General features: G+C 41.0%; 1 protein-coding gene across 1 annotated transcript in view; it reads left to right on the forward strand.

Annotated features, from left to right (window-relative positions):
• The first annotated feature begins 2,003 nt into the window (after positions 1-2,003).
• The window catches only part of LOC113653315 (metal transporter CNNM4), a 29,156-nt gene continuing 17,719 nt past the window's right edge, over positions 2,004-13,440 (forward strand). Inside the window, exon 1 of the mRNA XM_027162834.2 lies at positions 2,004-3,405. Within this exon, the coding sequence (XP_027018635.1) occupies positions 2,037-3,405 (1,369 nt within the window). The 5' untranslated portion in view covers positions 2,004-2,036. The remainder of the gene's footprint in view (positions 3,406-13,440) is intronic.

Below are 13,440 nucleotides of genomic sequence, written 5' to 3' on the forward strand. Positions count from 1 at the left end.
TACAACGCACTACGCAAAACACACACACACACACACACACACACACACCCACACACCCCACTCACACACAAATGCACTAACACACTTTCTCTCTTTCTCTCTCTCACACCCCCCACACCCCCCACTTACACACAAATGCACTAACACACTTTCTCTCTCTCTCTCTCTCTCTCTCTCTCTCTCTCTCTCTCTCTCTCTCTCTCTCTCTCTCTCTCTGTCTCTCTCTCTCTCTCACCCCCCACACACCCCACTTACACACAAATGCACTAACACACTTTCTCTCTCTCTCTCTCTCTCTCTCACACACACACACACACACACACACACACACACACACACACACACACACACACACACACACACACACAAAACACACACACACAAAACACACACACACTCTCCCCCACTCACACAAACGCAGTAACACACACACACACACACAAAACACACACACACTCTCCCCCACTCACACAAACGCAGTAACACGCACACACACAAACACACACACACAGCGGTAGGACTGGGATAAGGATCGGGGTAAACACACGTGAAAACACAAAACATAAACAAAATTACATGGCACAAGACGTACACAAGTCTAAGTAATCATGACATTTATTTTTATTGTAAGAGCAAATACAGATTATATAGATTTGATCTTCCATATGCTAATTATAACAGCAAGGCATTTACACAGTCAGGTTTCAGAGATGTATTACAGGGAACAAAATAATGAAAGTGCATGTGAATAGTAAAAAATGAATGAAGGTGTCAGAGTAAAAGACTACATCCCATTTTTGAATCTGTTTTAAATATTCTCCAATAGTTTGTAATTAGCATGTATTTATCTCTTACATATGTTCCAGATTTGCCTTACTGTTTAAAGACAATGGCATTTAATTTTTCTTTATTTTTAAACCAACTATTGCACTGAGCTGTTATTAAACATCAAGCAAACCTAATATTCCTAATTAAATTATTGCAGTGTTCTCTATATGCAGCTGTTTTAATTGGTGACTAAATTATTTTTAGTAGTGATGTTATGTTTGATCTCAGGAGTTTGGACCTCATTGTTATTTAAATAATGCATATGATTATTTTTAAAAGAGTTTTTGCTAATAATAGTTGGAATATGTGGATGTGTGTGTGTGTGTGTGTGTGTGTGTGTGTGTGTGTGTGTGTGTGTGTGTGTGTGTGTGTATTCATATAATGCCTAATTGTGTTTGAGTAATTGTCTGATTAAACAGCTATGACAGTTATGGCAGTGGGAGTCTCTGTATTTCACTTTCTGAGAAAGAAATGTTAGAGTCACAATATGAAGTAGCTGACTGAAGGTACGGATGGGAGTTTGTAAAAGGACGACTAAATGTGGGCTCGTAATTGATGATGATGATGATGATGATGAGGAGGAGAAGAAGAAGAAGAAGAAAAGATCTATCGAAGAACGAGGAAGTTTTTGTATTGATTTTTTTATACATAAACATGAATGATTAACATTTATAAATAAGAATAATGAGAACAATACCATTATATAATAAAAACAAACAAACAAATAAATAAATGACAAAAACATCAGTCTAAAAAGGAATATTTTATTTTAGTGCCAAGTCCAAGACATACGAGTATTTGGTGCTCTCTAGCGGACGTTCACTCAAACTGCACGAAGGTTTTTGTTATACAGAGTTAAACACAAGAGGGGGCCAATATTTATTATAAACATAAAACATTCCGGGCTTTTATAGATCACGATGTATTACATACAATGTATTTAGGATTTATTGAGAAACGCGAACATGTAGCGAGTAACATGCTGTTTTAATGAAATCGAATCTGAATGAAATCTAATCTCACAGTCTTCCTTAAAAATCAGCGCGACCATCTAGTCCACCTTAAAAACACGGTATGGAGGGAGGGAGGGGCTCGATCTGTTCCACCGTGTGACGTCGCAAACGCCGATTGGCGGTATGTTAATGAGGAGTCGCGAATGAGTAGGTGACGTCAGCGGCGATATCCCAGAGAGAGAGCGCATAACAAACATGGCGACAGGACGGAACGGAGGAAAAGGGATCACGCTGAATCTTATACTGTTGCTGTGGCCTGGGGTGTGCGCGAGCGCGGCGGAGACCGGAAGCGACAGCCGTATCCTCGGCATGCGCTTGGAGAGAAGCGACAAACCCGCGGCGACCACCGACGACGGCATCGTCCAGGTGACGGAGGAGAGCAACATCTTGCTCCGGTTGTACGGGTTACACCTCAGTAACGACACCTGGGCGCAGGTGAGGTTCGTGGAGCTCGGAGACCAAAGCGACGGGTTTAACGCGACTTGTGATGATTTCACTAAAGACATCACTGTGAACGTCGGTGTGAACGTCAACAGTCAGGGGACCTCCGGGGTCCTGAGCGTTAAGATCAAGCTGCTGAGGAAGAGCGAGGCGCAGAGGGATTACGCGCTGTGCATCAGGAACGACCAGGACTCCAGGTGGTACCTGCTCGGAGACAACGACGGCAGGATACGTGTGGTGGAAGAAAAGAAGTCCATGCTTCCTCTGTGGCTTCAGGTGATCCTGATCTGCTTCCTTCTGGTGCTGTCTGGTATGTTCAGTGGTCTAAACCTGGGGCTTATGGCACTGGATCCTATGGAGCTGCGCATCGTTCAGAACTGTGGCACGGACAAGGAGAAGAAGTATGCGAGGAAGATCGAGCCCATAAGAAGGGAAGGGAACTACCTGTTGTGTTCGCTCCTGCTTGGGAACGTGTTGGTCAATACGACTCTCACCATCCTTCTGGATGATCTCATAGGATCAGGTATCGGCGCTATAGTGGCTTCTACTATAGGGATTGTCATTTTTGGTGAGATCGTTCCTCAAGCTCTGTGTTCTCGTCACGGTTTGGCCGTCGGTGCGAACACCATCCTAGTCACCAAATTCTTCATGCTGGTCACCTTCCCGCTGTCGTATCCTGTCAGCAAGCTCCTGGACTGCATTTTAGGTCAGGAGATCGGCACCGTGTACAACCGAGAGAAGCTCGTGGAGATGTTGAGGGTCACCGAGCCGTATAACGACCTGGTCAAAGAGGAGCTGAATATGATCCAAGGTGCGCTTGAGCTCAGGACCAAAACGGTCGAGGACGTCATGACGCCGCTTTCTGACTGTTTCATGATTCACAGCGATGCCGTGTTAGACTTCAACACCATGTCTGAGATCATGGAGAGTGGATACACACGCATTCCTGTCTACGAGGAGGAGCGCACTAATATCGTAGACATCCTGTTCGTGAAGGATTTAGCCTTCGTGGATCCGGATGACTGCACCACTCTGAAGACCATCACTAAGTTTTATAACCATCCCGTCCATTTCGTGTTCCATGACACCAAACTGGATTCCATGCTGGAGGAATTTAAAAAAGGTGTGTTTGCGTTGTCCGGGTTACATTTGCACAGCTTAATTTTGACCCAGTTGTGCTTTTAAGGGTGTACTTGGGGCAGATCACCGGTAGGTAACCTGTTATGTTCCTCTTTTCCCCTGACCGCACACTACTCTAAACTCTTGTGAACAAGACTTAATGAGCTTTCAAACACTTCCACGTTTTTTTTTTTGCAAGAGCTTTCTATGAATTAGAAGCCTTCGATTGTTGAAACAGATTTGCAGTTCTTATTCCTCTGTTTAACACACACACACACACACACACACACACACACACACACACACACAAAACCTACTGTCCCACTCACTGGATACAGTAAGTATCATTACCTCTCTAATTTAAGTATTATTACCTCTCTCTAATTATAATCCCTGTCCCACAACATCCCCCAAACTCGGTGTGTCATATATTTCTATAAACAACCACTTTTTCACTTTTTTTTCCTCCAACCGTCCTGCCTGACTCAGAAAAGAAAGACATCTCTTACATTTATCTAAAGCCTCAGGTTGACATTGAGTAACGTTTGGCCTTGTACATAACACACACTGTACACTTCACTGACTTTACTAGGGACAACTGTATTATATGGATAACTGGATATCAGGAAAAAAATATCACCTGGACTTTTGTCCAGTTTCCAATTGTCCACTTTGGATGTTTCCAAACTGTAGCCTTAGATTGTTGCAGTTCAGTGACAGAAGTGGAACCTGTTATGGTCCACTGCATGTTACTGTTATTATTTATTTATTTAGCTTTCTGAGATGGTTTTCCATTTTTGGTTATTTGAGTTAATCTTTCCATCAGCTCAAGCCAGTCTGACTGGACTGTTGTGATCTCGCTCATCATTTGCAACTCAGATCTTCTGCTCGCTGGATGCTTTAATGTTTGTTTTCACGCCGTTCTAGCGTAAACCTCAGAGACCGTCGTGTGTGAAAATCTCAACCGTCTGTGAAAAACCCAAACCGGCTCGTCTGTCACCTTCGTTCACACGTCGGTGAAAGTCACAGAGATCACACCGAACATGAACTCGAAGCGTTTGATTGTATCTGCATGATCTAACGAGTTGCACCGCTGCTGCGAGATCCGATGAGGTGGAGAACCTACAACGAACGAGCGGGTGTTCCTATTAAAGCGCCCAGCGAGTGTATATATATATATATATATATATATATATATATATATATATATGTAACTCGATATTTTTGCAGTTTATATTTTTCACAGCTGTGAGAACTTACACACTCAGATATGTTTTATTGTCATAGATTAAATATCGTGTTTTTTTAAGATAGTCATTGACCTCAACAAGTTTAATTGGTTTAATTAGTTTAGGGCTTAATTTAGGCTGAAGGTATTATTTAAAGCAGGCGTCTTTCCCTGAGGTCTGATTTCTCCAAACCTGCCCAGAGATCTAAATAACAATGAAGTGAATTGAATTGAATGATTTTTTTTTTGCTAGCGCTGTTGTTGTCAGCTTCTGTAACGGCTCTTAAGCTTGTATTGGACTCTTCCTGAGTTCTAAGTCTCTTTAGATGTTCGTGATTGGCGATGAAATAAATGTAATATAATACAGATTTTTACAAAAAAGTCAGTCACACTACCGACAGAAGTAGAGCGAACAAAAGGCAGAAAGCGTCAGGAGCTTCAGCTTTGTGGGGGTTGAGCTGAACGTTCTTGTTGTTACGCTCCTAGGCGACAGTACACTCGCTCGTGTCAGGTCCTTCTGACTCTGCTTGGACTGGAAGCCTTTTCAGACCGATACACTGTCCTGAGGAAAACTGTCTGTTAGGACAGTAATAGTAAATGTTTTTTTTTTTTTTAGAATTATCTCATGACAAGTTGATGGAGCTACAACCGTTGTGTCCTGGCATCGTGTTTTGTTTAAGATGTCACTGCATGTCATATTTGGCTGAAATTGCTGCATTGACACTTTTCACTCGTCTCTCGCCCGACTCCTCTTATGTAAGAGCTCGCCTTTTCCTGCTTGGCCGTCTGCCAAGTAATGCGCAGTGACAAGCGAAATTGTTCATTCGCAAGCGTTGTTGCCAAACGCTTATAACAGCCGTCATGTGACAAACGTCTAGCTGTTGTTTGTTTGGTGCCTGAAAGCTGCATCTTTATTTTTAACCACCTTTCCAAGGGATTGGACTGATCTTGTCTTAAGCAGCATGTAATGAAGTGACCTTCCACCATGGGACGAGTTCCCTAAAGCATCACAATGCAGTTTCCGGGTCACTTGCAGCGTCTTACATTTGTGGTTGGTTGTTGTGTTGATTAAGATCTCTGTGTGATGAGGGAGAAATCTGATGCTGTTAGATACATCATGGGTCAGTATACGAATTCCAACAGGAATCTTGTCCTCGTTTGACACCCTGTTTTGTCTGACGCTGTTTTGTCCACACCCAGGAATGTGTGAGGCACCGTCTCAGCCATAACAAGTGCAATAAAGCATGTGTTCATTTATTCTCTGGGCAAAATATCTATCTAGGGACAAAATAAGAGCCAGCCTAGCTAGGTCTGTCTTGGTGATCGACAGGAAAAACCTTGTGCTTACAAAACCAGAGTTTCCTGAGCTTTCTCTTCATCAGCCTTCATCATCTCATCCCAGGGTCCATTTGTTATCGGAGCAGAATCTTAATTTTGTCATAAGTGCCTCACAGTTGGCCAACAGCACTGATCCAATACAGACATTTGTTGATCCACTCTGCTAAGTGGATTCCTTTTGCTCCATGTTTAGGCCCGTCATGCCATAAGCCTCTCAGAGTGTAATAGGATCAGTCTGTCTCTCTCTCTCTCTCTCTGTCTCTCTCTCTCTCGGTCTCTCTCTCTCTGTCTCTCTCTCTGTCTGTCTCTCTCTCTCTCTCTCTCTCTCTCTCTCTCTCTCTCTCTCTCTCTTTCTCTCTGTGGATTTAAGTGTCTGTCTGAAATTGAGTGTTATAGGATCAGTCTCTCTCTCTCTCTCTCTCTCTCTCTCTCTGTGGATTTAAGTGTCTGTCTGAAAGCAGTGTTTTCTCGAACATGCTCTTCCCCTTTCCGCTTTCCTGTGCTGACTGTGCAGTGAGTTCTATCGTGTCCAAATTGCGTAACAGGAAAGACGAGTAAAGAGACGGCAGAAAGCTGAATGATCGACAGCTGTCTAACAAATAAAGTGCCGGAAAATATTGGGCATGAACTCTGCCTGTCCTCGATTAACCCTGTCACTATCAGGTCTTGTGTCGTATCCTCAAACACACACACACACACACACACAGGTCAGCATGCTGTCAGGAGACACACATGTGATTTGTGGTGTACTAATAATCCTTGAACTGTGTCAAATGCATACATGTGGGTCGGAGGAGCCGACGTACACAAACACAAATGGCTCAACGACTGGATTGATATCTCGAAGAGATTAAGAATTTTTCAGGGAAAAATCCTGACGCTCCTTTACGATGAGCAGTTTAGTCATATAAGATTTTAAACAATATAAAATCTGTGATGCAACACTAGGCTCATTGTCATTCGTTTGGTATCAATTATCAAATCAATGTAAAATACAAAGTGTGTGTGTGTGTGTGTGTGTGTAAATCTCGCACGTTTGCACAAGTCATGGTATTGCACGAATTGCTTTCGTAGATTGCCGTGAGGTCATAAGAAGGTTGTTATTGCAGGCTGTCGTGTTAGTCAGACTGTCATGACGGGTGAATTGGTGGATGTTCGCTGTCTATCTCTTAATAGATGGGAGGAGATTACAGACATAATGTCCAGGGTGAGGGAGATGTTTAACGATGATTGAAGCCCCTGTTTGTACAGCCTGAGGTGATGATTATTCGCTCATTTAGATATCAGCAATGATGTTTAACTCTTGTTTCCTAGATAAGTCTTTACCCAGTCATACAATGACTTTTTTTTTTTCTTTCTTTTTTTTTTTTTAAAGGGCTGCTTTGGGGGAAACAGTGATTTCTGAACTGCTTTAGACCCTACATCCAATGGAACTGACCATTTTTTTAAACAAATAAAATATATTAGAATATTATTGCCCTTTTAATGATTGGTCCCTGGTCAACCAATTGCTTCGGTCTTTCCATCCTTTGTGGTGAACATGGAAAAAAAAAATCATAAAAACAGATTTTTTTTAGCATCGGTGAATAACAAGTGTATATCGGTGAATAGTAATTTTTTTTCCTTTTTCTTTCTGTGTTCTTTTTTTATTTTTTATTTTTCTCTTGTTTTCTTTCTCCTCTCTGTTTCTGGTTATTTTCTTTCAGTGTTCCTTTTGTCTTCTTTATTTGGAGTTTTCTCTCTTTTTTATTTTATTATTGTTTTCTGATTACTTAATTTTTTTCTATTCTTTGATTTTTATTTATTTATCTATCTATCTATCTATCTATCTATCTATCTATCTATCTATCTATCTATCTATCTATCTATCTATCTTTATTTATTTATTTATTTATTTATTTATTTATTTATAACTTTCATTCAAAAATCGTAGTATCGTAGCTTAGTGAAATCAAATCAGGTTGAAAGCGTTTAATCATTTTAATATCATGAGTAGATGTTCCCGGGAACACGGGACCAGAAGCTGGTGTGTGTGTGTGTGTGTGTGTTACAGGGCACCGTGCATACACTCATTTGCACAGGTGTGTCTTTGGGCGGTAGGATGACACCGGAGAATCCGGTGGAAACTCACACGGACACGGGTAGAACATGAGAAACTCGACACGAAGAGTAACCAGAGCTCAGGACCGAACCGGCGAGCTGTGACGACTCTCATAACTGAGATTATATTCGTTATAATCTCTCTGCACACCAAGTGACATGACTGACCTCAAACCACAACATTTCCTTTCCTGTTCTATATAGCAAACTTATCTTTTGTACATTGTTTTTATAGACACGGTCTACCAGATCTGAATTACATAAGGCTTTTTTTACGCTGGAAATTCGGCCCTTTGTTCCGATATTAAATTATTATTTGTGACATTTAAAATGACTCGCGATATTAAGATCACTGGAAAGTAACGAGTCGACTGGTGAATCACTTTTTATTAACAAGTCGTTATGTTTAGAGTTGAATCTTTTGCTTTTTTCCCCCCATTTTTCTATCCTGCATTAGGATTTGGGAAGAATTTGCATTTTTTTTCTTTCTTTATGTCAAAATGCTCCATTTTTCATTCATTATTAAAATCACTAGGTTTAGTTTATTTCCATAACATTCATTTTTCATCAGAAATGTTTGGTCCAGACTTTTTTACCCCTGGTGTGCGTCGTGCTCATAATCGTGACTCATCAAGAAATCTGTCGTTTTCCCCCCTCACACACATCCTTTAAACAGATACAGAACTGTGTGTTGTGCCTTTAAGAAATTGCTTCTAAAAAAAAAAAAAAAAAGGAATTATTATTATTATTATTAATCGGCCGCTAACTAGATTTTTTTTAAACAGTCGACTTTTTACTTTTAACAAAGCTCTGTTTTTGCGGTGCGGTTTCAGTGAGATAACGATAACTGATAAATTTCCAGCTGTCTGCATACGTGCCTGAGCACTGAAGAGGATGTGGGTCATTCCTCACATCCTGCCATGTAATACTTGGGCTACTATGTGATGTATCTGTGAAGGGACGCTCTAATTCACACACGCACTGATCTGCATGATTGGGTTATCCAGCTCTTTATAGGGTGATGGCTCCTTTTTCAGGTTTATAATGAGCGGTGGACTTTTAAAGCACAGAGGAAGCGGAAGTGTGTACAAGAGCTTATATACACTTCTCCTGTCCTAGAGAATGCATCTTCCATTCTGCCTCATGCACACGCTTACATTCTGCCTCATGCACACGCTTACATTCTGCCTCATGCACACGCTTACATTCTGCCTCATGCACACGCTTACATTCTGCCTCATGCACATGCTTACATTCTGCCTCATGCACACGCTTACATTCTGCCTCATGCACACGCTTCCATTCTGCCTCATGCACACACATCCATTCTGCCTCATGCACATGCTTACACTCTGCCTCATGCACATGCTTTCATTCTGCCTCATGCACAGGCTTTCATTCTGCCTCATGCACATGCTTTCATTCTGCCTCATGCACAGGCTTTCATTCTGCCTCATGCACATGCTTTCATTCTGCCTCATGCACAGGCTTTCATTCTGCCTCGTGCACAGGCTTTCATTCTGCCTCGTGCACACGCTTTCATTCTGCCTCGTGCACACGCTTTCATTCTGCCTCGTGCACAGGCTTCCAGTATGCCTCGTGCACACGCTTTCATTCTGCCTCGTGCACAGGCTTCCAGTATGCCTCGTGCACAGACTTCCAGTATGCCTCGTGCACAGGCTTTCATTCTGCCTCATGCACAATCTTCCATTCTGCCTCATGCACATGCTTACACTCTGCCTCATGCACAATCTTCCATTCTGCCTCATGCACAGGCTTTCCTGTAGAATAGGTGCAGATTTTTTCTCTAACTTTGCTCTAACTTGCTTTCCAAGTACCAGCATCAGCATCTTCTACCCTGGAGTTCCTGCTCTTCCCAGTCCATTACATGAGAAGCCTGCATGCTGTCATACAGGAAAATTGTGCATGCTTGATATTTTTAAGTTCTAAAAATGTGACCATTCTTTAGTAGTGTAAGTGTGCATGCTGTATTGCAGGGAATGTGTGTGTGTGTGTGTGTGTGTGTGTGTGCTCCAGCAGACGGGACGCTTTCCTTTTCTGCTGCAGGGAAAGTTGGAGAAAGAAAAGTCAGCATTGCCCTAGAGGGTATTCTGAGTCAGTGAGTAGTGTGTGTGTGTGTGTGCGTGCATGTGAGCACAGACACGTCCTTGCATCAGTTGCTCCTAAACGGCTGACTCATCCGATTTACAAAAGAGAGAGAGTGTGTAGATGAACTAATGGCTTTGGAATGAGCTATACAGTGTCAGCTTGAGCTCAGCCGTTCGGTCATGACGTTACTTTATCTTTTGTAACGTGGCATTAATTAGGCCTATTGCTACAACTAAAGCGTAAGCCCTCTTCACCACAAACACTATTGAGAAACATTTCAGTCATGCAAAAAAACTCACAGCTAGAATGCTCTGTATTCGCAACTGGAAACACTCCCAACACTTTTCAAGGGCAACTTCACAGGGTGTTGGTTTTTTTTCTTCTTCTTTATTTCTTTGTTATTATACCAGCCGCTGATCTACCTGCCATAATTGGGGCTGTTCAGGGTTGTTAGTTTGCCTGTACAAGCCGCACAGAGATGTTTTCTTATATACAGAGTCCAGACATTTTTATAAAAGCACTATTTGTGTGCTTGACAACTTAATTTTTGAAAGTCTTTGGCTGTTCTTTAACGCAGGTTTTGTGTGTGTGTGTGTGTGTGTGTGTGTGTGTGAGAGAGAGAGAGAGCTTTTATTTCATTCTGTTTGGGTTTAAATGTTAATCAATGGAGCTCTGAAAACAAGTTAAATGTTAAAAGCAGGTTGAGGCTCTGATGACTGCTACACACACACACACACACACACACACACACACACACTAATGTATTTAGGCTAATAAACTGTATTTTATTGTACACAATGCTAACGCATGTTTGCCATAATCTATTGATGACCTGACTGTGTGAACTTCATAAGTGAATGAATTTTGGGTCTTTTATGAAACAATTGACTTGCAGAAAAAAAAAAAAAACATTTCTGATGTAGTTTTCCTGGAAAACTGAAAGTCTTAATCTAACCGGTGAACCTTTTACCACTTCCAGACTTCTGATTAGGAGAAAAAAACAAAAAAGGTAGTGCAGTGTACAGATGTGTCCAACAACGGTCTTGGATTTGCACAAAACCTGCAAAGCATTTGTTTCTATTTTAAAGTCAGCACCGATCAAGAAATCAACTACGACTTTCCTAAAATTACTCATTTCCTAACTCTCTAATGATGACACCAACAATGTTCAGTACAGCAATCTTCAAGAGTTCCCTTCTCTGCAACAGGAACTAGAAAAGCTCAGCAGACCCGCTGACCCAACTCCTGCGTTCCTGAAAAGGTTCCTGTGTTGGAAACATAAACTACAACAACACAACTGCTAGGAATTCAGTTCAAAATTTCTAACTTTTATAAAAGTGACCAAGAAAACAAGAATATCCAGAATGTCAGATCATCGCAGTAAACGTGAACTTGCATGCTTGTAACGTGAGCATGAGCCAATCGTTGCGAAAGATGATACCAGGTTCTGTCTTATGAATCACGCTGTTTTAGTTCTTATATAGATTAACATTTTGCTAAACGTTAAAGGGAGTGGATTTTGTCAGAGAGGATTGAGTAAGTGTATCACAGCGGCTATGTCGGGTCACGGCTTCAGATGTCTGGATCCGTATTTGGAACAAAATGGTAGTTGTCTAACTAGGAAGTGGGTTCTTTTAAGTGGTGGAGGCATCGTGTGTACAGATTATTTTTACAGGAATATCACAACTAGTAGTCGATGATCGATTTGATGAATTTATATAGAATTGGATTCGATCCAATCAGGGTCGAAAGTCCCAGCAAGAACAAATGTCTTTTTTTGTTTTGTTTTGTTTTGTTGTCGTTTTTTATTATTATTATTATTATTATTATTATTATTATTATTATTATTATTATTAATAGCTTTCTTTCCTGTGTTTTTCTTACTTGCACTCTTCATGTCCAAGAAATCAAGGCTCCTGGACTATTGGAATATTTGTTGGATTTATATATCGATTACATTTTGTACCAAACAAAAGTCACAGCAAGGTGAAATGTCAAATAGTTTTTCTTCTATAGCCTTTGAGGTCCTGGACCGGTTCTCCTCTCAGGTCTGATACACACCAATCTCAATGCTTTTTATCTTTTCTGCTAAACTCACTAGAAAAGAAAATCAATATTTTCATTTCTGTTCTGTTTTCTTATCTGGATTCATATCTGGTGAGAGCTTTATGTTTCTGAATATGCATTCGGTTTCATCCTGACGTTCAAGTGGGATTGAACATGAGTACAGCTTTCAGATAGAGATCTTATCTTATCTTACACGTACTTTTAGTTTCACCAATTCGAGTAGTTTTCTGCAAAGTTGGACCCCCCCCACTTCAATTCCTTTAAAAAAAAAAACAAAAAAACCTTAATCTGAATCTTTTGCCTATCCGACCGATGGATGTTGCCAGTGGGATTATTTTATTCTACTGTCCTTCACTGGACATTGTTGGTTTGTTTCATTATCTCCTACCAGTCCTGACCTTTCCATTCCTTGTTAACCATCAAACAAAGCCCATCATATTATTATTATTATTATTATTATTATTATATTTTTTCGGTTGGTTTGTTTTGTTTCTTTATAAGCACTTTAGACAATTGCATGGATACTCCAATCCTTAGCACTAGTACATGCGTATGACAAAGCGGACTGGCAAATCCAGCCTCGTCCAGTCTTCTGAAGAATCTGTATTTGTGAGCTCCGTCAACACAGATGTGGCTGAAGCCTGATCCTGTATAAGCTCTCTTCCTGTCCGATTTGTGTTTGGAGTGTCTGAGGTATGAGTATGTTGACTGTGTTTTACTCCAGGACACATTTGTTCCTAATAAGCAAAATCTGCATATTCAGTTTTGGGGGGCTGCTTTTAGTCAGGTGCTTAGAGATTATTAGTGCGGTCTGATGAATGACTTTAATAAGACGGTTTAATGAATCTGTGAAAAGACAGGAAAGCAGGAAATTTGAGATGCTTATAGGTAATTGATACCAGCAGATCACACACTGCTTTAATACCTTTAATGCTATTGTAGCCTACTGCAGCAACATCAGCGCTCTCTCTCTCTCTCTCTCTCTCTCTCTCACTCTCTCTCTCTCTCTCCTCTCTGTCTCTCTCTCTCTTTCTACTCTCTGGCTTAACATTTTTAAGCTGGCCGCATTGCAGAATACCGAATATTAAGGCGGATATAAATATCCTCGCATCAAACACGTTCGGTTAACGGACACTTTTTTTCTATACACGTGTCTTTATAATTAAACCTGGGTGTCATGATTATGAACAAATGGTT

The sequence above is a fragment of the Tachysurus fulvidraco genome, chromosome 9 (assembly GCF_022655615.1).
Source record: "Tachysurus fulvidraco isolate hzauxx_2018 chromosome 9, HZAU_PFXX_2.0, whole genome shotgun sequence".
NCBI lineage: Eukaryota > Metazoa > Chordata > Actinopteri > Siluriformes > Bagridae > Tachysurus > Tachysurus fulvidraco.